General features: G+C 33.6%; 5 protein-coding genes across 5 annotated transcripts in view; 3 read left to right on the top strand and 2 right to left on the bottom strand.

Annotated features, from left to right (window-relative positions):
- Positions 1 to 1,146: 1,146 nt before the first annotated feature.
- Positions 1,147 to 4,520, top strand: LOC116779224 (lipopolysaccharide-induced tumor necrosis factor-alpha factor homolog). Its single transcript, XM_032673432.2, has 5 exons — positions 1,147 to 1,239; positions 1,442 to 1,498; positions 1,699 to 1,740; positions 2,335 to 2,456; positions 4,260 to 4,520. The coding sequence occupies exons 2-5, from the start codon at positions 1,451 to 1,453 to the stop codon at positions 4,351 to 4,353; spliced, it is 306 nt and encodes a 101-aa protein (XP_032529323.2). The 5' UTR covers positions 1,147 to 1,239; positions 1,442 to 1,450; the 3' UTR covers positions 4,354 to 4,520.
- On the bottom strand, positions 4,509 to 11,515 carry LOC116779200 (integrator complex subunit 8). The gene is made up of 9 exons (XM_061526883.1): positions 11,248 to 11,515; positions 10,958 to 11,164; positions 10,592 to 10,689; positions 10,306 to 10,436; positions 8,404 to 9,994; positions 7,295 to 7,457; positions 6,386 to 6,734; positions 5,837 to 6,080; positions 4,509 to 5,053 (listed from the first exon to the last, which is right to left on the bottom strand). Exons 1-9 carry the CDS (start codon positions 11,363 to 11,365, stop codon positions 4,814 to 4,816), a joined length of 3,141 nt encoding a protein of 1,046 aa, XP_061382867.1. The 5' UTR covers positions 11,366 to 11,515; the 3' UTR covers positions 4,509 to 4,813.
- Positions 11,516 to 14,894: 3,379 nt separating this feature from the next.
- Positions 14,895 to 18,578, top strand: LOC116779208 (lipopolysaccharide-induced tumor necrosis factor-alpha factor homolog). Its single transcript, XM_032673413.2, has 3 exons — positions 14,895 to 15,099; positions 16,037 to 16,226; positions 18,262 to 18,578. Coding segments are annotated over exons 1-3 (306 nt in total). The 5' UTR covers positions 14,895 to 15,098; the 3' UTR covers positions 18,377 to 18,578.
- LOC116766388 (lipopolysaccharide-induced tumor necrosis factor-alpha factor homolog) lies at positions 18,509 to 22,307 on the bottom strand. The gene is made up of 3 exons (XM_032656232.2): positions 21,832 to 22,307; positions 19,466 to 19,751; positions 18,509 to 19,078 (listed from the first exon to the last, which is right to left on the bottom strand). The coding sequence occupies exons 1-3, from the start codon at positions 21,842 to 21,844 to the stop codon at positions 18,973 to 18,975; spliced, it is 405 nt and encodes a 134-aa protein (XP_032512123.1). The 5' UTR covers positions 21,845 to 22,307; the 3' UTR covers positions 18,509 to 18,972.
- A 726-nt stretch (positions 22,308 to 23,033) lies between these two features.
- LOC116766378 (uncharacterized) overlaps positions 23,034 to 26,117 on the top strand; it is a 39,575-nt gene continuing 36,491 nt past the window's right edge. Inside the window, exon 1 of the mRNA XM_032656222.2 lies at positions 23,034 to 23,514. Coding sequence (XP_032512113.2) covers positions 23,059 to 23,514 — 456 coding nt within the window. The 5' untranslated portion in view covers positions 23,034 to 23,058. The remainder of the gene's footprint in view (positions 23,515 to 26,117) is intronic.

Below are 26,117 nucleotides of genomic sequence, written 5' to 3'. Positions count from 1 at the left end.
TATATACCCAATGACTACATATATACCTATACGTTTTTGATTTTAAAATAATAAATAAAAAAAATAATAATCCGATAATTAAATATAAGAACACAATGGATTGAAAAGAAGCCTCAAAATTTTCAGACACATTTGGCCGGCTAAATTCTGTAACGTTTAAAAATTTCTGATATAAAATTTAAATTTTAAATGACATTCGGGGAAACCCCTTACTAGAGAAAAGTGTTGCTATCTATAAAATGATATAACGGCTGACTGGCACACTATGAAAAATGCTACCACAAAGGAGTAATACGAAAAAGTTTTGCTAACATCTTAAATTATTGTTTAATAAGTAGCACAAGAGTGGAATATCAAAAAAATTGGAGAAAAATCATATTATTACTGACTGAATATCATGCCTGGATTCGTTGCAGGGAAATTATATTAAAAATAGAATATCTCTTTTCAAACAGGTAAAAAATAAAAGTTTTATAAGTTTTTCGCAAGGAGCTAGTCATTCGTCATTTACAAAATACAACACGTCATAATGAGTAATACAAATGATGGAATTTTCGTAGAAGATATGTTTTGCAATGTATGCTGCATTGTAAAAGAATTAATTTGACGAAATACACTACATAACTTTTACAAGCTCTTTATGCCATAGAAACGGCCAGAATCTATGTAAACGGTTATGATTGATGATTATAATTATGACTATGGAAACATGCCATCCTTGGTAAATTCAAATAATTTACTTCATATTCCTCTCTACATATTATAGATCCATCAACTTCCAGTGTCAGAAAAATATTTAGTAGTTGAGTATAAGGATATGCTCTATGTTGATATGTATATAGCAAGTATCTCTCTTAAAAAAACAAAGGTATCATTGATTTTTTTACCTGAAATAGACCTTGCTTTTCAGTGTGCGGCCGTTTGCAATCAGTGAATTCAAATTCTGGAAAATTTAATTGTTTCCATAAGTCTTTTTTTTTATTACTTTATGCACATTAATTATTATGTTTTTATTTATCAAAGCATACTGATTTTATTCCTGTAATAGTACAGAAATAATATTTATTTTTTATAATATTATTGACAACTTTTTACTTTTTTATTCTGATAACCCTAAAATGTTTTCAAAGGAACGCGCGTCGCTACACATAAAACTTAGAAGTCTCATTTGAGTGTTGGTGGCGACTTTGAAACGCGAGTTAGCTATTTTCTGTGCAGTGCGATAAAAAAATTAAATAGGTATGTAACTTATGTAAACAAATCATACTAAAATTAAAAATGTTTTAGTCTTCTTACGCTTATTCAAACATATTCAATAACAATTTAGTTTGGATAGTTGTTGTTTTAAATTAACATTTTATTCGGTTATTTTTTTCATGTGTTTTAACAAATCATTAACAAACAAGCACTTATTGTATATATTTTTAATTTGTTCTTGCAGAGTGCAGACATGGACGATAAGGCTATTTTAAAAGAACCAACGTCTAGTAATGTTGATGTAGGTACTTGTTATTACAAATTACATATTAACTGTAAATAATTTCACAAAACAAAAAAGTTAATTATTTTGTCTATCGTAGTGACATGTCACATGAGAATTTGATTCGTTCAAGGTCTAAAAGCATTGTCATTTAAATACAAAAAAAATGTGGCTTACTTTTTAGAAGAATATACCTATATATTTGTTTCTTATTTCAGGAATTTCCAATCGTAGAACAGCCTAGCGGTAATATTCCTTTAGTAAGTATTCTCAAAGTACGTAACTCAATTTCTGCGACTGCGACATATTATGTATGAATAACGTTAAAAACGTATCTCAGGTATCATCACTACAATCAATTTCATAAATTCACTCTATATTAAAATATATTTAGAAATTACAGTATTATCCTATGTTAAATATTTTTGTGGACATCATAATCTGTTTGCATACGTTGTATCTATACATTGTCTTATATATATGAAAAAAATCTTTCTGGCCAACAGTGTTTAAATGCTTTATACACATATACAATGTCCACTCAATTTCTACGATTATGTTTATAAGAAATAACCATAAATTTAAGTTGTCTTAATATTATTGTTACTTTGTTAAACAAAGCGGCTATAGTACGCGTATTGTTTTCGTGTCATGCGTAGGTTTTAATATAAACAACTCTTAAGAATTTGCTTAGTATAATTTAGGCGTATTGAAGCTTTTTGTACTGTAGTCACAATATACTTTTGAGGTTTTCATTTTATTTCATAGATATATGATACGTTGTATTTCCGTACTGCTGAAAATGTTAAATATTTATGTATATTTATAAATGTATCTTTTTGTTTTTGCTTTAGGTACTGGGTCCGGTGACGTCGATCACGAGGTGCTCGTTCTGTAAGTCAGTGGTGATGACGACGATCAAGCACCGTGTGACAAGTCGCACTCATATGACAGCCGCGCTGTGTTGTTTAGTATGGTAAGGTATAAGCTTCTTTACACATTGCTTGATATGTTGAATTCCGCGGATTTGCTTTTGTATTGTGATATATAGTTTCGCTTAAGCTACCAATTATATGATGTATATAGAAAGAAAATCAACACTTATTCCGATTAAAAAACCGTAGAGTTTAATTAAAAATGTTTTTTTTTATGCCAGACGTCTCTTATACGTTCTTGAACATTATGCGCGTTTATTTCAGTTACATCGTTTGGTTACCATTAGATTATTATAATGACCTTTAATATTGACTGATCAAATCACATGTTGTATATATTTTAAGTTTGTTCCGTGTACTTTTAAATATTTTATTACTAAAAATTGTTACATGCGTAGGTATAATTTATGTTCAACATGTGCCGGCACGTATCTTGGCAAGGTTTGGCAGAGTGGTGATAAGTTTGCGCATGTACACTCAATGCAACAATAAGTGATCACTTATGATGAACTCGTAGTAGTAACAAAAATAATGGGTACAATTTAAGTGCACTCGAGTGTATCCGAGAGATAGAGAGTCCAATCACGCGCAAGGAATTGTGCCCTCTCATTCCCCGTCTCCCGCATAATACCTGACATTTAAAAATCGTATTCTACTCATCTGTCTCTCCTTGCAAAGTTACGTGCGGGAAATTGCACTATTTAATAATTTATATTATTAGTACGGGGGTTAAGCATCCTATTACCATATTTTTATAATTGTCGTCATACAGATGTTACTTACATTATTATCTATATAAAACTTTATCAGCATCCTTTTTATGAATGAATTAGATCTTTCTTATACATTTTAAACAAAGTGACAGTTACAAAAGAAATCGATACTTACTTCTTCCCTTTTTACGCGTAATACACTTGTTATCATCGAATGTTTAAAATGTTGCAAGACTCAAATATTTATTTCTAAGTTGCATAGTCTCGTATTCCAGGAAGTTGGCTGAAGTAGATTCCCGTCGAAAGATACAATGACGTAAATATATCATAAACGCTTTATTCCTACTTAGAAATAAGTTACTATTGTGTACATTTTCTCACCCTTACATTGGAGAAGCTTACATAGAATGTGTCATTCATTAAGTTCTATGATTCATTTTAACAAGTAAAACTAGCGTATAGTAGCTTTTGGTTTTACTGCAGTCTTTCAACTGTAACTGACTTACTCCCATTAACTTTATTTAAGCACAATTCATTGATTTATAAAAAAAAACACTTTGTGTATGTTCATTGCATTATAATTTAACTACAATAATTATAACTCATGTGTGAAAAACATGCTCTTGAAAAATTAATAGTAGTGATTAAAAATGTGTTTCAAGAACTTCTATCAGGTATTTCCATAACATATTTCTTTCAATTCAATAATTGTGTAATTTATTAAGTTCTTGATTAATTTATTGACATGCAATTCATAAATCCATATGTGAACAATTATTGAGAGTTACAAATATATTATTAAAAAAATAGTGCGTGGATTCCCTCCGCGCTCAAGAAGTGACACTTCGTAATGTGGAAATGAAAATAGGATTGGTCAGAAATAAATTTTTAGTGAACTGGTAATGTTTGATTAAAAGAACTTTATAAACATTGCTTACAATTCACAACTGACCCACCCGTTTACTCTCGGTCCGTCCCTTTCTTATCCCCCTCCCAGGAGCGCTGAACGTTTTACACGCCTTTTTTGGAAGTTGATTAGAAGATTCATTTCAATTATAAATGCAATAAAAGTTATATAAAAATTAATTCATATCAAATTGTTTAAAACGTTTTGTCAATTAACTGTTACAGTTGCTGTTGTACTCCATACTGCTGCAGTTCTGCCAAGAACACAGATCATTACTGTCCGAGCTGCCAGGCATATCTAGGAACTTATGAAAAATAAGATTAACTTATACTAAGGATGCTGTGCTACAAAACAAGTTTCTTCTTTCTTTGTCAGTTTTTCTTAAACACCAGTATGATAATATAGAATATTGTTTCTGTTCTGTTGCTGCTTGTTGATTGGGTAAGCATATAGATAATTAAAAGTAAACACAATTTTTATGTCAATGTTTTTATTTTTTACAATTCCTTCTAAAAGCAACATTGTTATTTTAATCGAAGGAAATTAAGGTATAAATTTCTTGGACTGTTGTAGACCAATCAATTTGGTAGAAAATAAAGGCAACTCTGACTTAATCTATAAAACAATGAAAATCTAGACTATAACAATGATAACAGTTTCAGAGTGTGATAAAGGGATTTCAAATAATACATACATATATATTATTAATTCGAGTGGATTGTGCACAATCTTATTGTAATCAGTGGATCAATACTAAAGACGTTTCAATATTATTCAATCACACAACATATTGGTTGGTGAGTGCTCTTAGTAATCTAGCTCTTCGTATGGCGGCGGCCTCTCTCTGGATGTCTTCGCTGTTGTTGGCGTTGAGCTCCAGGGCTCCGGCCGCTTTGACGGCCCGAGCTCGTCTGCCGCCCTCGCCTCTACGAGCGTGGAGCGCCACGCCGACCTCCAGCAGAGTCCCGTCCCATAGACAACCATAATAACCGTCCATAGCGTCCGCTGCGTTACCAGTCTGAAAATAAAGTTTATTATACTACAAAATACAGTCTAAGACGTATATAGTCTAAGATGTATATACGTATATAGTACATATAAATAGCCATCCTAATCTTATTCATATCACATTCTAAAATTATTCCTCTATATATATTTTTACATATAATAAAACCATTGTTAATAATTATAATATATCGAAGGTGACATTTCTTTACTTACGACCACAGAACTTAAACTACCCTCAATTGAGTTTGTTGAATTACTTAAACAACCGTTGACCAGATAGGAGGTTCTTAATTTGCATTTGTTACTAAATAACATTAAGATAATTTGTGGTGATTTGGAATAAAGTGACTAACGGAAGAGAGCTTTCATTCTCCGCCTTAATTACCATTAAGTGAGGGTACAAACTATAAATTACACTTAAATTTATCAAAACTTGTGAGTTGTGTGAAATAAAAAATATATACATATATGAAAATTTGTTGTTATATCATTCAAAAACTACAGAACGAATTTTATGAAAACTTGTAATAATATGACTCCTACAATAAAATACTTATTTGTTACTATTTATACTGAAATTATGACACGTATGGTATTTGAACGTTATATTTTACTCACTTGATAAATGAACAGCCTATATTGGCATTCGTGCATATTTTATACTTTATAGCGTATAATAAAACATATACCAATCGGGTTACGTAATAAAAACGATTAATCCTTGATCGACATGTGGTTCAGAAAATGTAATAATTTTAAGAAGCTTATCAGGGTATTGTTTGGGATGTATAACCTTTTCTGCGAGACACTTGAAGGCGATGGTGTAATCCGGTTCGTCGGGTAGCTGACATAAGGCCGCGGCCTGAGTGGGCGCGCACAACGCCTGACAGCAGCGAGCCGCGCGCCGAGCTATGCCGCCCTCGTCAGGAGCACGCTTGGTGAAATGCCACGTGTTCGCCGCTAACGAGCATAAATAACGACGCAACGCTGCCGCCCATCTACCGCCCGCCATTTCCACGTCCCCATACAGACGGAGCCTGGTCGAATTATATGATTAATTCGTTGTGTTCCATTTGACTTTGATAATTTTTAGTAATGAAAATATGTATCGATAATGTTATTATATTATGGTTAAAATTAAATGAGGCTTTGTTTATCTGACGAGATAATTTATGTCCCTCTTTTCGTGTTTGTGTTCTGACATTACAAAGACACTTAAAATTTATTTATATATATAAGATAATAACGATTTACTGTGTTTCGTTGAAGGTGTTGTTTCAAATATATTTCAAAAGACCGACTCGAGCTGAATATGAAGTAAATGTGACAGCTCAGTACTCACCACGAGGTATTGTACGGGTATAGCCTCAGACTTCGTTCAAGGAGTTCAGTGAGGGATTCCAAGACATGTTTTAAGTTATAATTGTTTATATTGGAGATGTTCGGCGGCCAGAGATTCGTGTATTCCACGTTCAGTTCCAATGAATTGTCGTTTATTATGAGGTTATGTATCCTGGCTAGGAGGGACATCATGACGCTGATGGCGAGAGGCTCTCTGAGGGTTGTGAGGAACGAGTTGAAGGCGTTCCTAGCTTCGGCCGCCGCGTTCGGAGCGTCGCGTGAATGAGCCGGCATACCAGCAGCTGTGCGCTTCACCGGTACGTTCGAACCATTACTGTATACTGATAAGGCTGTGGATTATAAAGAAAACATATTAATTCACTATATATAAATATATATTATGTGGTTATTTTGTTACAATAAATTAAGTGTTTGCTGCCAACGAGCGTTTATTTGAACGCTGTATGAACGCATACACTTGAGTGTTTCGCGGAATGTATTTTAAGTATCTGTCGGTCTTGTTTCACATTTTTGCACATTTTCACATTCAATAATATAATTTATAACGTTTAATGTTAGTTTTATATAAATTCATATTATTATGACATAACATGAATATCTCTCTGCCCTCGTCTGCCCGTGATCACGGTTGCTGCAAAGTAACCGAAACGTCGGGATTATGTAGTTTTTAAATAATAAAATCCGCGTAGTAAATCCGAATAATACTAGTTTCATTTAAATAACATGAACATTATGTTAAGTCAATACGACAGGTCCACGTTTTCATTAATTCAATAATTGAAATATTATTCGAACATATAAAATGAAAGATTAATCGACGCTAAAGTATAACCTATAATTTTTTATCCTATACTATTTTTTATATAAACTTCCTCAATATAAATATTACCATAGTCCCACAATGCTCGGGGGAATTTCCTCGCCCCCTTACCCCGCTGCAGCTCGAAGCACGCTGCACATAAAGCTGCCGATGTCTCCCCCGCACCCCCGCTGACACCCGTCACTTCCCACTCGCATGCGTTTAACAGGCACGTCCAACAGGCCTCCAACACCTGGGAAAATCAAAGGTATTTACGTATTAATATTGCAAATTAAACATTTTGCGAGGATGTATGGATGTTTTTTTCTCTTTAATGTAAAATATACCGAAAGGAATTTCCTGATAATTCCCTATATTACAATATTAGACAGCAAAATAACATATAAACTATAAACGATCCCTTCATTCCGTGTAACTTGCGTGAGTACACATAAATACAGTTATGTATGGTTTAAGTCACGTCACACAGACTATAGATATTGCTTGACGGTTGGGTAACAAAAGTATTACCGTAAATGTACACTATTCTTTTCTGTTTGAACAAAGACAACGCGGTCGGAGACGCGGACATGAACTTGTATACCATAGAATTTATAATATGTGTGATTTTAAGAAATAATTCATTGAATTGAATTTTTTTTGCACTCATGAAGGCAAAATTTTTAAGGAGTTTTTGTTAGACACTTTTGTCCAAGAGGAGGGAGAGTGAGAGGCGAAAATAGTATGAAGCATATAACCATGGAGTTAAGGAGACAGAGAGAGAGAGATAGCGAGTGAGAAAGAGTGAGAGTGAGTGAGGTAGACAAGTAGGTTTAGAGTAAGTAATATATTTTTTGTCGTTTTGTTAATTCATATTTCTAAGTTGTTTCTTTTGTAATTTAGGAAATATGGATATTTAAAAATTTAATAGACTTTTTTCATATTATATTAAATAATAATGATCCATAAATAACCCTTTACGAAATATATTTTAAAAATAAAATTTCTATGATAATTGATTCACAGCTATTTTGTATAAAGTTAAACTAAGGTTACATATATTTATAAATATTAAAATTGGTTTGCCAAGTAGTTTGTCTTTCGAAGGAAGAGTATGTTTAAGACCAATTATTGTATTCGTTATGAAATGAACTTTGTTTAAAAGACGAAATTATCATTTGCAAAAACTATTTACTCACTTGAGGTCGCGGTACAACGTTGTCGCCTGACGTAGCTACTGCGATGCATGCTTTACATTTATTTGCCAGGACCGTTAGATTGATGTGATGGTGGGGCCATTCGCTTAACATTACATTAACTTGTAGCAATAAAACTTCCCAAGACAATTGCCGACAAAGTCTATATAAATTGGGGTCAGATCCTCCCCCCAATTGACTTCTCGCTTCCCCTTCTAACGCAGACAAAAGAGATAAAGCAGTTTTTGCATAGCCAGCTTCTAGACGAGCCCTTGCTGTACCTGACACAATATACCCAAAATCTTGAAGAAAGCCTCGAGGCAAGGCCATTAATGCATTAACCAAGCTCGAGGGAGGTTTCCAAGATGGGCTCAGCTTCCATAACGGTGAAGTCGGAGACATCATTGCCAGTTTAACAAGACACATCCGTACATCGTCAGCGGTAGACGCCTCTATAAGACGCTTTTTCAATCTACCCATTTCCAGTTCAGGTACGGATTTAAAGTCAAAGTCTGGTGTTTCCCAGTCATCTGTCAACAGTTCTTTTGGGATATCAATGTTCTCATCGTCAATATTATTTGGGTCGTTCAATATTTCTTTGAGATGTTCGTCTGGTATTAGTTTTCTCCTGATCGACTCGCTGGCGTCCCCTACGTATTTCTTCAGATATTCGTCTAACCTGTCGATTGGTAACTTGTATTGCGATGTAGCGAGATGAAGGAAAAATACACGCAGATTCTCCCAATCCTTCTCTGATAAGTTAGACATTAGTACCGGAGCCATGGCCCATAATAGTAAATCGAAGAATTTAATACCTGACGTCTTAAGTTTGTTTAGAAAATCTGGATGTGTAGATGGTATTCCGCCTTCTAGGGAGTATCTTACAGCATTCAAAGCAGCAACACGATTCAAAAGATCCCTAGCCACAGTAAACGCTCCACTGGAAGCCGAACCTTGAATGTCGAGCTCGACCACATCTCTATGAACCATTGGAATAACTCTTGCTAGGTTGTCTGCTTGCAATATACCTATGATACCAGTGTAATGGTTTGCTATAGATTCCTGGAGTTTTTGTAGCAATGAAGGCTCTTCGTTCAATACCTCATAACCTAAGTTCAAAGCTCTTATATAACCCAAAATGTCGTCCTTGGTCATACTAGCGTAATAAAATTCACCCCATGGTACCGTCTTATGTGGCCCGTAGCCATAACTTGCAACCTCTTTCTCAAGTAAGTTAGAATTTTCTCTGCAACCTAAAATGTGCTGTTTCGCAAGATCGTGTTGGCCGTAAAAAAAGTAATTGTAGCAGAGATCAAAATGTATTTGCATTGCTAATTCATATTGGCTTATAACGGTATCACCGGCGTTCCAATTATGATTCATATCATTAATATCTTCTGTGAGATGAACAAATGCTTCCCTAACAGGAACTTTTATCTTTCTTGCATCTTTTCTACCAAGCGTAGTCTCATAGTATGATAGGACACTGTCTAAATATCTAATACTCTGTATTCGTGATGCTTCACACATACGTAAGATCTTTTCAAAGTTTTGATTTAAAGGACTAAAAGCAGTATCTCCCTGTAAACCCGGTCTGAAAGAGAATAAAATATAAGGAAAGAGCAATTAAGGATCATAAGTATCAATTTTGTGTATCTTGTTTGAATATTTTATTACTTTAATAAAAAGCTTAAATAATATTCTACATCTGTATATACTACAATTCCCTCGGAACATATAAAGAAATATCTAGTTATGATTAATCTATAAAAGTACTTATTATGCATATATTTGCTGAAGAATATGTTAAATTTAAATATTGCATGAGTTATAAAATTCATACAAAAAGACAAATGACATTTATATTTATATATATATAAAATGAATATGTATATGAAAACTTACACATGCACAAATGGCAATTTATTGGATTTTGAATACAATGCAGTTTTAACAGGAAACCTTAATACCCATCTGTGATATAGTGTGAGAGCAAACTGGGCTTGCGGTTTGTGAAACATTTCCACCGGCACATCCTGTATAAGATATACTATAATTTATTAAACAAAGTTGAGAATAATATTTCATTATTCAGTTATTTTTCATTTTTTTAAATAAAGAAGTATATTCTAATGCTAAAATTTTGTCATTGTATTGAAATGACATTTTTATAATTATTTGGGTACAGTACCTGAGGGGGAATGGCAAAGTTGGTATCGGTAGCCATGTATACCAGATCCTGCATGAGGTGCTGTTGAGTTTGTGGTGGCAGCTTTGTTTCAAATATGTCTAAAAATAGTTTTGAATTTAGTTCTTAACAACTCATTAAATGTTGACTAAAAAGAACAGTAGATACAATTAAATCAATGATTATTGTGGTTTGCTTTACCTCTATGATAAAAATATCTCTGGAAAGTTTCAGAAGTTAAATTTTTATTGATTATTAAAAAAGTGCCAAGCATTTATTTACCATAACTTATTTTACCATTTAGTAAAATAATTGACTCTGTCATTGACATGTTTTATTTTTAGTTTTGTTATTCAACAAATTACATACCTAGATTCCAGTGCAATGTAGCAGCAACTTTTAAAGCTAAAATCTTTAAGGCCAGTTGTTTTCTAGTGAATTGAAGAGGTCCAGGTGTTGGTGTTGGTGGACTCGGAGGAGCATCTACATCAACTATCCTCTCACTAGTAGGTTTAGAAGTTGCCTGTTTTGTGTCCACATTTATAAATTCTTCTATTAATTCGCAAGCTGAAGGTTCTATAATAAAAATAAATAATGTTTATAAATAAAACCTATTTGTAAATTTTATGTCTTAGGATGAAAATGTAGATATATTTTACCTGGGTTGGGTTTACTTAAATGGATTTTAAGCAAATTGGGGTCTAATAGAAATTCAAACCACAACACTGTGTCCGGCGATATGGGCACAGTGCCCGGTCGCAGTAAATCGACATCCATTAATTACACTGATTATTAATAACATATAAATTAAAAGAGTGGCATGTATAGTTTTAAAACCTATTGTTTATAATTGTTAAGGTAATGTGACAAAAACAAAAACATTAATAGTTTTCATTGAACACAACTATCTAACTTATTGACATTAATGACTTGAGAGTCAAGATGATTTTGACAGCGAAATGTTGTCAGCTTTATCTTTAATTATTTTGAGACCATTGTAGTGCCCATTATGAAATCACAATTTATTCGATTCATGATATGTATATGTCATATATTTAATTTGTTTTATAACATATTTATGAAAAAAAAAATATTTTTTCTGTTGAGCATTTAAATTTATTCAGTAATGTCAAAAATAACCTCGAAATTACGTCTTAGCTCTTTAGTTATTTTTGTTTTATTGATCAGTTGTGTAACTAAACCTAACCTTTTTAAAATTTACGGTAACAATTCTTTAAATTTTCAGCTCCAGCTCTTTACTTAGAGAAATCAATGTTTTAAGTATCAATTAACCTCATCTAACCTAACCAATGTGTTTTGGTTAAAGCAACGAATAGTTGTCATAATTCGTACATGGTTCATTTAATATTTGCGTATAGTGAGAGAGGGAGAGAGAATTAAATATTTCTTAACTATACCTTCATCGACGGATCCCAAAGAGAATTTACACCTATTTATTTTGTTAACGCGGTTAAAAGTTTTATACCCCTCCGTCTAGGGGAGACGGAGGATCTTATGTGGGATTCACGGGTCAGAAGGGCCCATGCTACCCACTAAAACACCAGCGGTCACTCTCCTCACCGCCTGGTGGATCGACTCAGGAATCGCTCAAGGCATGCATCCGCAACGATTCGGCGGCAGGCCGCGAACGGCCACCTCCCCCCAAGAGCTCACTCCACATGACAAGGAGCGTCTCCCCGCCTGGCGGGCTTGCTTAATCGCGAGAGGGTTAACCCCTTACCCCTCCCTAACCAAGCCCACGCGGCCAGTCTTCAACTACCCACAGCCGAGCGCAAGCGTCCAGCGGAGACCGGCCATCAAGCGACCCGGACCTCCGAAGAGGCCCGAGTTTCCGTTCGCAGCATTCATCGGCGAACCCTCGTAACTGATTGCTCCGGTTACCCGGTGGCCGATGGGGTCGTCACGTCCCGACGCAAAAAAAGAGAATTTACACCTAATTCAACATATCGCCATTGCGCTTCTTCTACATTTTAGCTGATCTACAGCTGGTAGCTGTTTAAGATAGCTGTGCTACATTTAACTTGACTGAATGTCGATATGTATCTATATACCTACAACTTAATGCATAAAAGTGGGGATATTAAATTATCTTTAATAATATTCTAATATCGTTACAGCAATTGCCGATAATTGGGAGCACAAAACATAGATCTTCTTAGGGATTTAAAACCTCTAACAAAAGCCACTTTTCAAGGCTGTCACGAAAATGCTTTTCAATACACCAGTCTTTAGTAATCAAAACGAAGAATTCTTTTAGCTTTGGTTTAACAACTGGGGAATCTTTTACAACTAACCATTTTAGAGCGATAGCCGTCACCAGCACTCCTAAGTAGAGGTCTCCATCACCTCGTTCGTAGCCTCTGTGTGCGTGGTTGTAGTTTATTTTTCTGATTTCTATAGCTCTCTGCCCTCTGTCAAGATGCAACTGTTTCTCCTTATACGTAAGGTTGATTAACAAATGAAAGCCAATTTTCTGATTGTCCTTTAATGCCTATTTGATAACCGTCTTCTAAAATAGAAGTTTACCAAAGTTGTTTATAGAGTTGATAAAATAGAGGTTGCTTTCAGTTGTGTACGGCGCAGCGGTGTGATTGATTCACTTCACAGTGGAAGCGACTATTTTTTTGTTACATTAAAAATTCGATCTCGTTACAGCGATATAATGATGGGATTGTATGCTACAAACTTAATTAAATTAGAATCTATTTTTTTACTTTTAAGCTATTGATTATTTTTATTTGTTTGAATAATCAAAATGGATATCTAAGTAAAATATTTGTGAAAAACCAGTAGGCATACGACAAACTTTCTATTTTATTTGTAATAAAATATTTCGTGTTAGAACATTCTGAAGTATTTAGTCATCCGGGGATGTGCATAGAAATTTGGGGTAGGGTAAGCAGAAAATGAAAGTATTTCTTTAAACACACATCACCTGCATATAGCTCATAGACAGATAGAAGATTCCATAAATATTTAATTAGATGAATACATTTTAACCACTTGCTTTTAGAAAAATAATCAAAACAAAGAGCTTCAACAGTGCCGTGATCTTTTTTTTAAAGGGGAAAATCATCAAATGACCCCTCTTGTCCTGGGTGGGGCAAGAGGGAGTATCAGACTCCTACTGACTAAAAACACCCGTAACTTCTCCTGCTCCGAGCCAGGTCGCGGTGCATCATTGCACTTGTACCCGCAACCCGGCTTTGCAACGGCTCTAGGGTCCCACCTATGGTGGAATGATGGCTTTTCGAGGCGCGCGCGGTATGCTACGCGTCGTACGCTTGGGTCTGGTTCTGATCGGGCGACAGGCTACCCTTGCTAGCCGTCCGCAGACCCACGTTTACGATGGCTAGAGATATCGTCTCGCGATTCGCAACGCCTGCAGCGTTCCCTGCGGCTGTGGCGTGAGGAGGGTCGTTCCCTAACGCGCTCCGCATCCTCCTTAGCTAGCATGACTGCTTCGCAGAAAGAGGAGTCGGCTTCCCAGTGCCTCTCGCTGCAGACCATTGAGAACACGGTGGTGCTCAGTCCAAGCTGGGCACTCACACACGCCACCGTATGCTCCACCGTGTCCTAGTGCCTGTCACTTGCGATCGAGGTGTAGGTTTAAGGGGCCTCTATCTAACGCATCTATAATTACAAAAGTATCTCGTATTTCTTTTAACAAAATAAGTTTTACAATATTTTTTAAGGTAATACGTATCAATGAGTGAATACAGTGATTTCATTTGGAAACAATCGAACAATTGGAATTAAATATATTTAAGGAGTAATATTCTTAAATCTACACTTATATTTGTTTTATATTTTACGATATTCCGTCTGTGTATTGTTGTTGGGTAACGAAAATGCTCCGCCATTATCTACCTCTCCACTCCACTTACCCCAAACTTACATAATCCCACTACATTCGGAGTGTTTCCGGTTTCCTATTCATGAAACTACGCACATTATGATATAATTTCATAAATAAAAAACTGCAAATACCCAGTATGTACTATGAGTATGCGGACCTGTGGTAAATGTAGATACTGAACTACGATACTAATAATTGTTCCGACGCGACGGTGTAAGTAACTTTTTCTTGGTTATGCGAAGGAAAAAGTTGCGATGTTTTTATAAAAAGTGTAGACAATATTTTAAAGATAGTACATAACTTTTATAATTTTTGTTATGTAGGTACGTGAATCATTAATAATAATGAGTGTTTGTTCTTGTGTTCCTCATAAAAATGTTCGCGAATTACGTTACTATAAACCGCACTTGATCCACAGTCGTAAGTGTGTGTTATCTATGTATAACACGATAATGTAACTATCGGTTTGTTGGGGCTTATCGTGTTATTGACAAATAGTATGTCATGCAGTGAAGAGACATATATTATCAAAATAATTTCAAATAAATTATGTAAATAATATAAACAGGATCAGAAAATGTTTTGATCTATATGAAATCGTGTTTATTGGAAAATTATTAGGAAATAACAAGTAAGTTTTGATTTCCTTGATAATTTGTTTTAAGTATTGTCCACTTATGCTATGCTTCATATCAAACACATATTCACTAGGTGTTATCTATTACTCTAGTTATAAAACCTACACTCATAGAAAAAATAATTATAGTTTTTGTGACAAGGTATTTTCTATATAACATTTTTTTTTGTGCAATATATATAGAAAATATTTTTTTATTAGAATTAACTTAATTTATGAATGTAAGACGTTGAAAAACTTGTTCAGGTAGCCGATGAAAAATCGTGAAACGTGTAGGGAACACAATTATATAGACACATCCGGTTATAACGTGTCGCTTACACAGTATACTCAACCTCTAAAGCAATAATGATTTGCTTATTTTAGATATAGATAAGAAGAAATAGGAGCTGTATTTATTTCTAAAATCTATGTACATTAATAGCCCTATATCATAAATAAGATATTGTAGCCTAAACAGTGCACGAAACGGAAGTTACCAAAAATAATATTTTTCCTCGTCCTCGCGAAATTTTTCATGATAGTATTGTCAGAGATAATTTTTCAATTAGTAAATTATAATAAGTAGTTAATGATATAAAGAGAGTTTAAAAAAAAAACATTTAAAAATGATCAACACTTCATCTTAACAATAATAATAGTATAGCAATAAATCAAATTAAGACAAAGACTTGTATACATTCTGAAATCATGATAACTGCGATATGATTAATATGGTACACTGCATTAAATTTAAAAATACAAACAAAGGAAAAGAGGAAAGATTCATATAAAAAAAATCGAATCACTTCCTGACTACCTAATAATAATTATTTCTCAAGGAAATCAACGATGGCGTAAACAACGAATGAAAACAAGTACTTTTCCGTTATTAAAGGTCAGCAGTACTTTAGTTACGCCCCAAAATACTAGTAACGTTTACAAATTTTAGTGGAGGCGAATTCATATCAGCAGATTACACAGAACAATGAAGTGTCCATTGAGATGGATTTACTGCAAGTGGGCTCGGAGCCGGTTGGTATGAGATGCCCATATTGCCAGGAGGACGTTATGACCAAAGCACATTACATCAACACATCTTTGACGCACATTATAGCCTTGGTACTAGGTATACTTTTCTGGTGAGTCTTCCTAAATTATATTGTATAATAGCTGTTTTAAACATGTTCAATTAAAGGGCAGTGTCCACTATAAACTGTTGTAAATTTAAAGCTACAGTGAAGCTACAGTTTGCTGTCAAGTCTAGAATAAATAATACGAGTATAAGAATTTTCAAATAATAAAAAGATCATTTTTTTTATGTAGGTTTTTTTGGTATACAGGAAATGGAAAATATTTTTTGTACAAAACTAAGTAATTTTCTTAAAAAATTCTTATTATATAATTATGTATAGATAGCAATGTCAGAACAAGAATAGTGCATACGTAAATTGAATTAGCGCGTATTATCGTTTACAATGCACGGTAATAACATCTCATTAGGCGTAGTCGTTATTTGCTCAAGTCCTTGATAAAACAATGTGTGTATTAACTTACTAGTAAATCTGTTAAGGCTTTCTTTAAATTTTTGCCATTGGAATCATTAGCATATTTAATTTGGACTACGTTCTATTACATTTTCAAATAACCTATCGATGTAACAACAAGTGTCGCTCGTAATAACAGAAATGCAGGAACAAGAATCGTATATTTCTCGAATGATGATGAGAACTGTCAATGAAGAAGATTTTGAATATTGTAAATGTAAAAACGCAGATCGATCAATATTTTTATATAAAGTTAAAACACTAAATGAAAATTACAGAATAAGTTTTATGTACAAATAAAATTACTTTCCAATTTTAAATTTAATTAAGAAGATAATTAAGAAAAACAGTTGCGATAGATTCAGAAAAACACGTTCCAATAGTTTTCACTTACAGTTGTTTTATTTAATTCTTTCGTTTTATCTTTTCAATTTACTTCGAAACAAAGAAAGATAAATATAATTTTATGATAATCTTTAACAAAAAGTTTTTGGAACTTCACGTAAACCAACCGCCATTTTTAATTTAAAAGTTTTTGATGTGGGTATCTTTTTTCGTGTAGGTTGATTCAGATAAAAAAAATTTTAGTTTGACGTCACCTTTTACAGCTGAGTATTAGTTTGCAATAAAGTTGTTTAAAAATCCAAAAAGTAAAAGCATTAAACATAATATATATTACGATTTTATAATAATATCGTTACAGCAAAATGTGCTAGAGATCAACTTTAAATTCCAATAAGTCTTTAATACTTCTCTCTAGAATCAGCCTCTTTTTAAATACTACCAGCTATTTTTCGTGGTTTTATTTGCACTTAATATTTCTTTGACTATATTTTTATTCAACCTTTATTAAAAAAAAACATTATAATCCTTCGACCTTCAAGCAGTTATAAACAAACACACATTCATGCTTAGAAATTTGCCTATTAAATTATAAATTCTGAATATCCATTTATAATATTAGAGAATGCTAACACCAATATTAAATTATTTAAAATTTTGAAAATTATTCTTCTATGCTATCTGTTCCAATATTAAATATTGTAACTCAATGCCGCCTAATAATAATGATTTATTATTTGACGAACTCAATTGAATATTATCCGTAAAAGTTCTCCAAAGATGGAAGTGTTACCTCTATCTCGTCGATGCCATTTAGTTCTACAGAACAGACAGATTTCGAAAGAACGATCGCGTACGATGTTTTTTTTTTCAATTTCTTTGCAACATCCAAGAAAAATACTAAGCAGTTTACAGCCCATGTTATGTCGAAGATATTTATTTTAGTTCAATGAGATAATAATGAGATTCTAAAAAAAATTACTGCTCGCTCCGACATTGATATGAGCAAAATCATTATTCTATAGTGTAATTTGAGATATTTTTTATTTGAATTAAATGTTGAAATTTGATTTAGTACATCGTAATATCTATTTAAGCCAAATACAATATCAACTCATTAAAAATGTAAACAAAATTTAGTTTACCATAGTTAAGAAAATCTCGTTTGTTAATGTCAAATAAAGCGATATTTTGTTTTATTTTCGTTCGAAAGTAATTTTTAAGATATTAACAGTCCTTATTATAATGATAAAACTGAACCCTTTCATAGGTTTATTTCTTATTTCAGGTGGTTATGTTGTTGCATTATACCGTACGCCACTAGAAGGTGGAAAAACGTGGAGCACTATTGTCCGAATTGCAGAAGATTCTTAGGGATATATTCAAGAAACAAGTTATTTTAAATTTTAGGACGTTATTTTAAAATTATTTTACATATTTTCAAATTTTTAATGTGCTTTTATCTTCAGCTATAAACCAAATATTTAAATGAAATAGACTATTATGATAGATTTATAGTAAATTAAATTAAGCGATTAATAAAAAAAATCTTTATTTCCAATCTTTTATGAAAAAGTTGAAATAAAATATGAACATATATAATTATAATAATATAATTATAATAAATAAGAGTATATATAAATATTACAGACAGTTCATACAAAAAACCGTTTTAGAATTACAATTCATAAAAATTATTAAAAAAAAGTTTATCACAGTTACAATTTCAATTTTATAAAATGATATAACAAATTAATAGGATACACTAATTATTCTAAAAATTTGTTTACAACGAATATATATTCTATGTACTTCTGTTTTATTATCTATAAACATTCTTGGAATCATTTATAATTTTTTTTTAATCTGTCACCTCGATTTAATGATAAACAAAAAAAAAATCATTTCATTCATTCAGATTTCAGCTTGTTATGTATTATATTTATATAAAATCCCTGCTGTTATTCTAACACATTGTAAACTAATGTTCTTATATAAATTAGGACGGAACGTGAGAGCCTATGAAAGCTTTACACTGGGGACAGTAATGGTTCGCTGTCTTGCATGATCTCATGCAATATGGCACGAGACAACCGCAGCAGCAACTGAAATAGAAATATGAACATGCAAATAAGTTATATGTACAAGAATTATATGTATATTTAAGCAAACGCGAGTGATTTGTTGTTTTAATTTTGTTTTTGTGATTTTTAAGATATTGTCTTGGTTTAAGAAACACTTGGTTGAGTCGGATATCATCTAGAAATATAATTAAAGCATTTATCGACAATTTTCTTGTAGCGTTCAGTGATAGCACTTTGGAAATTAAAAAAAAATAAGGCAAACACAACACATATGTAAGAATAAGAACAATTGCGTAACAAATTATAATATCCTAGATAGATCAACGTCTATAAATTATAATGAAATCAATGAGATCATTCAACATATACGGCAGTAAAATTTTATTAATCATCTCAAAGTTATCTTACCCGGCAAGAATACAGAGTCCAGCTGATACTATGTGAGTTCTGTTGTTAGACACGTATTCAACTCTAGTCACGATAGGCTTGTTGCAATTAGGACATGACGTCCCCGTCGGCCCTGGGCCTAGCTTAATTGTGGTGGTTCGTGTCGTCACTGTTGGAGTCGACGTCACCACCACCGTCCTTGGTTGCACTTCAGGCGGTTGGGGAGCTGTGGCGAAGTAAGACGGTGGTGGGGCCGGGTTTGGCGGGACCTGCTCGTACGGTGGGGGAAGTCCCATTTTGTTCTCCACTGGAATTTTATATATAATTATTTAAGAAAAATTTTATAAATATTTATATAAACTATTGATAGAGTTGTTCATGATATTACGAAAGTACACAAATGTTGTTAATACTAATTTAAAAAAATATTTGATTGCATTAAACAACAATTAGTGTTAGTATTTACTTAATTGGTTTTAAAACTTGTAACACGAACAGACGCTGTATATAACAACAGTGACTGACGTAAAGGTAATTAAAATTGTTGCACAAGATCTTCAACTATGCGTGTTAACTAGCGAGATACAAAACTGAATTGAAATTTGTAAGGAATTAAATTCAATCTTATCAATTTCTAGGCGAACTAAGCTTTCATTGCTGATTAAATTCTTATTGACTTTATTAATATTACTAAATATAATTCATTGTTTAATTTGAATGTTTACGTAAAGTAAATGTCTTACGCAAGTTTGCATGTCCCACTACATATAATACCTTAACAGTTCTGTCATTCATAAATCTCACATTATATATTAATGTGACTTATTGAATGAGATACGATAATTTTTCGTGTGTAGGTTGTGTGATGTAAACTAGCGATAAGCATCCTGATGACGATATTTAAAACAAAGGAACGTTGAAGTTATAAGATGTTTGAAGAACAAAGATAAAAGAAATGAAGCGATTAAAATTATCAAAGGAAGTGATTATTTTTGTTATAATGACTTTGATCATTATCTAACATAAATTTTACGATGACAGATAATAAATATTGTTAATGGCATTGTATGTTAATATTTTAATTGAATTTTCATCTTAACTAAAAAAACTGTATTATTAATCGTAACTTATTTGATATAACTGACGTGATTTTTTAAGTTTTCGTTTGTATCTTGGTCGGTATAAAATTGTTATCGCCTTTGATAAAGCGGTTTTGTAATTGACATAGTTCTTATTATATCTTTACTTATTACCAAATTACTTTAATATTAACAAATGTTATGACAATTTAGGTTATAATTATAAAATTTATGTTTAAATAACTAAGGAGGTTTATTCAAAAATTCTTTATTATATGCTACCCCGTACGGAATCTGTTTATTTCGTGCAATACATTGTTTTGTTCTAGAATTAACTACGTAAACGAAAAAAAATAATCTTAAATAAATTAAAAATTACCGCTTAAAATTTTAATTGTGTCATGGAACTATTTGTTATTTGGTTTCCGCAATACGACTATAAAAAATTATCTAACTGCGAAATACGACAACCGTTAAATTTAAATTCAACGAGATTAGAGATGGTTATGACACGAAACGTATATACTGTGTACATGTACATATATATATGAACTTGTCAGATATAATATAAAGAATTTACAAGCTGTATACATTTTGCACGCGAGGATATAAAACGAGTGCATAAAGGTAACATATTTCAAATTTTCCGTTTGATGTGAAAGCAGTAACGTAACGCCGATTGTAATACATAACGGAATTACAACATATTGCCATTTTTATTGCAACCTCGGTTTAACAATATAAGCTTTGTATGAAATGATATTGGAAAATGCAATGTTAATTACGGGATTATTATTAAGAAAAAGTATCACGAAATATTCAGAGCGTAACTGAGCCAAGGCTTTATATAAATCCATTTGAAATCGGTTCGAAATTTTGGCAATATCCAACGATATCACCAATTTATGATTATGTATATATTAGTCATACAAGTAACCTTTGCTCCATGTATGTTGGAGTCATGGTTATTCCTACTGTTTAAAGGTTTAATGTAAAATATTATCAAATTAAAACCTGTTATAATCGTTCAAAGAAAAAACGTTATCAAAATTTTACACGTCATTTGATAATCATATGCTTACGTTATTATTACATTAAAAAAGATTCAAAGGCATATAATAAAAACTACAAATAACGTGCAATGGCTTTCGTTTTTAAAAAAAAACTTTTCACTTTTTTTTTGGTATATCATCAAATAAAATTTATGATTTCTTTAATGAAAAATTAATAATTTGTGTAAAGTCCTTAACTTATTTATTTTTTATGGAACTATATAATAATAATATGTTGATAGAAAACTTGACTTACTTGTAGCGTCCATTATGTTGAAATGTAACCTTTAAACCTATTTACAAATATTTAGCAACTAACCAAAACTTTTAAAAGTAATTATCACAATATCAGTCGAAATTTTATTTTTCTATGTTTCAATTCCTAGAGATTGTTCACTGCTTTATTTTTAAAACGGTTATATTTTCCTTGTGTGGCTAACTTGTTTACGATGGTGATGACGCTAAGCAACGAGTGAATGCACTGAAGTAGCGTTTGTGTTAACGCGGCGCGTGTGAAACAGAACTATCCAGCATATAGTGAGTGCGAATGGGACGGAATACATGCGCCCGCGCAATCATTTCATCTTTCAACTTCTATTAGCACACCTCTCATTTACTTTGACAATTAATAAACAATACGCAATCATATATCGTGAATTTCCAAACTGTGCCAAATTTTATTGTTCGTTGTATTAGTGTTAACTAGATCCAATATGTCGGGGACAGTCGTTTGCGATTTTGCATGACCATGAGAGAACAAAATGTCATAACAATTACAAGTTTTGCTACAAAATGACAGTTACGAACGTTGATAGAATATAAATGAGTTTAATTATGTAGACCACACGTAAAGTAAACAACTATGAATATAGTTTGATAGAAATATAGCTTTATACATGAAAAAAGAGAACGAAATAAATAATTTTTTTTTGTAAAAGTATGTTTTTATTCCATACATCGCTTTTGGGTTAATTTTTCTAGGAACAGTTAGTCGCATTATTATTGACTGTAATCGTTGCTCAATATAGAGTATCGGTCTTTTTATAAGTAATATATTTTTTAAATACAGACGCGTAAATATAAATATAAACTATTAGAACGCCATCTGTTAGCATGTTGAGGAAATCATTGCTAATGTTGTTGAAGAGAAAGGCTGTAGTCGTTTCGAACGCGTCCGAAACCTCACCACCAGAGGCCAGTGGTAGTATTTCAGAGGAAAAGTGGCCGTGAGTGAGGGTTGCGCGCGCATGTTACATAACAAGAACGGAGGGTGTAGGGACGCGCGCAGCGGGACCGGGGCGCGGGGCGATCGATGCGCGCCCGGGGGGAGTCAGTCGAGCGGCGAGCGAGCGACATGGCGGCGCGCCCACCCCGCGCGGCGGCCCCGCGGCCCGGGCCGCGCGAGTAGGTCGCCATGCGCGATGCGGTATGAGGCAGCGCCGCGCCCGGCGGGCCGGCCCCCGCTAGCGGCGCCGCCCCCGCCATGCGAGCGCCGCCGCTGCTGCTGCTGCTGCTGATGGCGGCCGCGGGCCTGGCCGTGAGTCCGCTCGCGCGCCTCAACCCCTGGCTGAGCGCGTGCGACCTGGAGGAGGAGGCCGCGAGCGCCGAGTGCGGCGACGGGCACGCGGCGTGTAGCGGCGGCGGCGACACGCTGGCGGGGCGCGACGTGCGGCCGCTGTGCGCGCTGGGAGCTGGGGCGAGGGCCCGCCGCCTGGCGGAGCTGCGGCTGCGCGCCTGCTGCGAGCGTTCGCCCGCCTCAGCTCTGGACCGCGGCGCGCGCGCCGACGTGCTCGCCGGCGGGGAGCGTTGCCAGCGCACGCTGCGCGACCTCCTCGCCCTCGACGCGATGGTCGCGCGCGTGCACTGCGACTTCGCCACCATCCTCCAGAGATACGACTGCGACCAGTCCTACTCCGTACATACGTGTAACGAGTGCCAGGTGAGTCGGTACTCATTACATTACCACATGTACCAAACCATCATCACAGGTTTTGATAGCTGATCGTAAACAACATCTTATCATTACTCTTTAGAAGGCACTTCAAACCTATTATGATTGACTCCTCTTGTAGTTGGGTAAAAATAGGTTTCTGATTCAGATGTTAATGACAAGGACCTTTCAATATTGATTCAATCTATATGTGCCAAAAAAAAATTACAACTTTTACCAATTTTATGAATGTGATAGGTTTAGTGGACCAAATTTTAAAAATATTGATTCTAATTTTGACTTGGTTTCCTTCATATTTAAACAAACAGGATATATTTTACTGAAAACAATATAAAAATTGCTTTCACTACTAATGTTATATGGAAATCATAATCCCAGACCAATCACGACCTGTGCTTTAATATATTTGGAACGATAGACTGCTAAAATGCTTATCTTATATAACCGATCAAACGTTTTGAAGCAAGGAGTTAGTTGTTCTAGAACTGACGATTTTATAAAGAACGTTAATACACAAGATTAAAAAAACCACAGCATTAATATAATTTAACTCCACATAACTTCTCTTCTTGTAAAATATTAAAAAGCTTACACAGAACGTAGTCTTTCAAATAGTTACAAAAATATATTCTAATACTATAACACAGTAAAAGTGCGAGTTTTATAACAAAAGTCGGGTATCCTATAGGTTGTAAGTAATGAATATGAAGTCAGGTCCCAGAGGGAGACATAATAGTAAAGAATCAGGGGTTGGGTTTGACGGAACTTAATAAATTACATATCTCTGCGAATGACAGATGAAAACTTTTGCTATAAGCAGAATGAACAAACAGAACGTAAATGAAAGTCTGTATCAGTTCCATAATCGATTGTATTTCATCGATATCTCATTGAAAATTCAAAAATTTTAATACAGAGTTATTCTTATTCATTCGCCTGTATGTCACTGTATTGGCAGTAAAATATTTTTTTTTTGTGTACACAAATGAATAAAACTAAATATAATTATTGAAAATGAATATTAAAACATCGCATCCATTTTGGTCATTTTAATCTTTCTGTTAAAGTATATACGTGGAATGCCTGTGGAAATATATATAAAATGTAAAACAGATACGAATCCTTATTTTTGCCATAAAGCGTCGGTAGAAGTTTATAATTAATTAAAAGCACGTGCGTGAAGCACATGATACCCCGGGGAATGGTTCACTACTACAAAATACTCCTTACTGCCAGTACCCATTTGCCGCATTATAACGTAACTTCGGAGTGCTTTAAGTCTTCCTCATAATATACATTTAATTACAATATATATATTTTAGATACAACCTTTTTGATGTGAAGCGTGAAATAATGTCTGCCAGGGATAGGTTAGCTCCGACACTTCGAATGTCATTTTAATCTTCTACAAAGAATTGGCATGGAACCAAGGAATGGTTTTGCCTCGAAATGTCGCGTTGTTTATATGTTATATCATACTTTTGATATTTAAGGTAAAGAGACCTTAGAATTACGTCAGTCTTTTGTATCACAAAAGTATTTAAGTAAAGCAATTAAAAAAAATATGTAACCTGACTTAAACCGTTACACTTTCAAATATGAGATAGATATTTATTCTTGTATCGTATTTAAAATGTTACAATTATTAAACTAAAATTTAATTATTAAAATTAAAAGTAGTACCCGTGTGAAAATAAGTTTAAGTTCTGACCTCGTCTTGACAATATAGCTAGCAAAAATATTCTTGTGCTCTCTGCTTTGTATTCTAATTGAGTATTAAAAGAAAAATCCTTTGGATAGGACAGGGAAAACCTTCAAGAATCAACAGTTAATTTGGGTTTGCTCTTCTCATTGTTCATTGAACTTATATTTATATATTTTCATTTGGGATAATAGTGTAAAATCAAAAAGCTATCAAAATGACTGCCGTTTGCCCTCAGTAGGGTAAAAAGAAAAGTGTTAGGGTAATTTGTCAATGTAGAGCCTAAACCATTTGTCCGCGAGCTCCCCGCTATTCCATTTCCAAGAAGGTTAGAGAAAATATATTGGGCCTTTTTTTCATATTTTCGCTAAAACCATTATGGCCCCTTAAGAGCGTCGTATTAAACTTTAAACTTCTTTATTATGTAGTCTGTTGGTAATCCTTATTTCTTTTTAATATATCTTGGTAGTAATAAATTAAAAAAATGAACGGTAAATTATCCCCTAGTCTCTTTATCTCTTCCTGTAACAAAGATAAACATGTATTTTATGCTCAGACATATTTTTTTAAAGATGCAGGCGTGTTTAATTATTAAACAAATCGTAAAACTCATTTCACAATGCACTTCATTCCATTCTATCATTAAAGAAACAATAAATTAATTGTGACAGAATGCACTATTTTTATTCTTGCGGTGGTTTTTATTTCTTACAAAATGTTGTCTCATTGTTTTACACGCATAATATTCTCTATAACCCGAACAACTCTATTGGTTCCTATTAGGCTTTTTATTAAAATTACCGGTACGTTGAATAAGAATCTGTCTTGTATTTGTAGCTGGCAATCGATTTAAACGTGCAAATTACCTCACTCCTGTCACTAGCTATTT

This window comes from Danaus plexippus (genome assembly GCF_018135715.1).
Source record: "Danaus plexippus chromosome 3 unlocalized genomic scaffold, MEX_DaPlex mxdp_30, whole genome shotgun sequence".
In the NCBI taxonomy this organism is placed as follows: Eukaryota; Metazoa; Arthropoda; class Insecta; order Lepidoptera; family Nymphalidae; genus Danaus; species Danaus plexippus.
The sequence above is the reverse complement of the archived record's forward strand: the minus strand, read 5'-3'. Positions and strand labels throughout refer to the sequence as shown.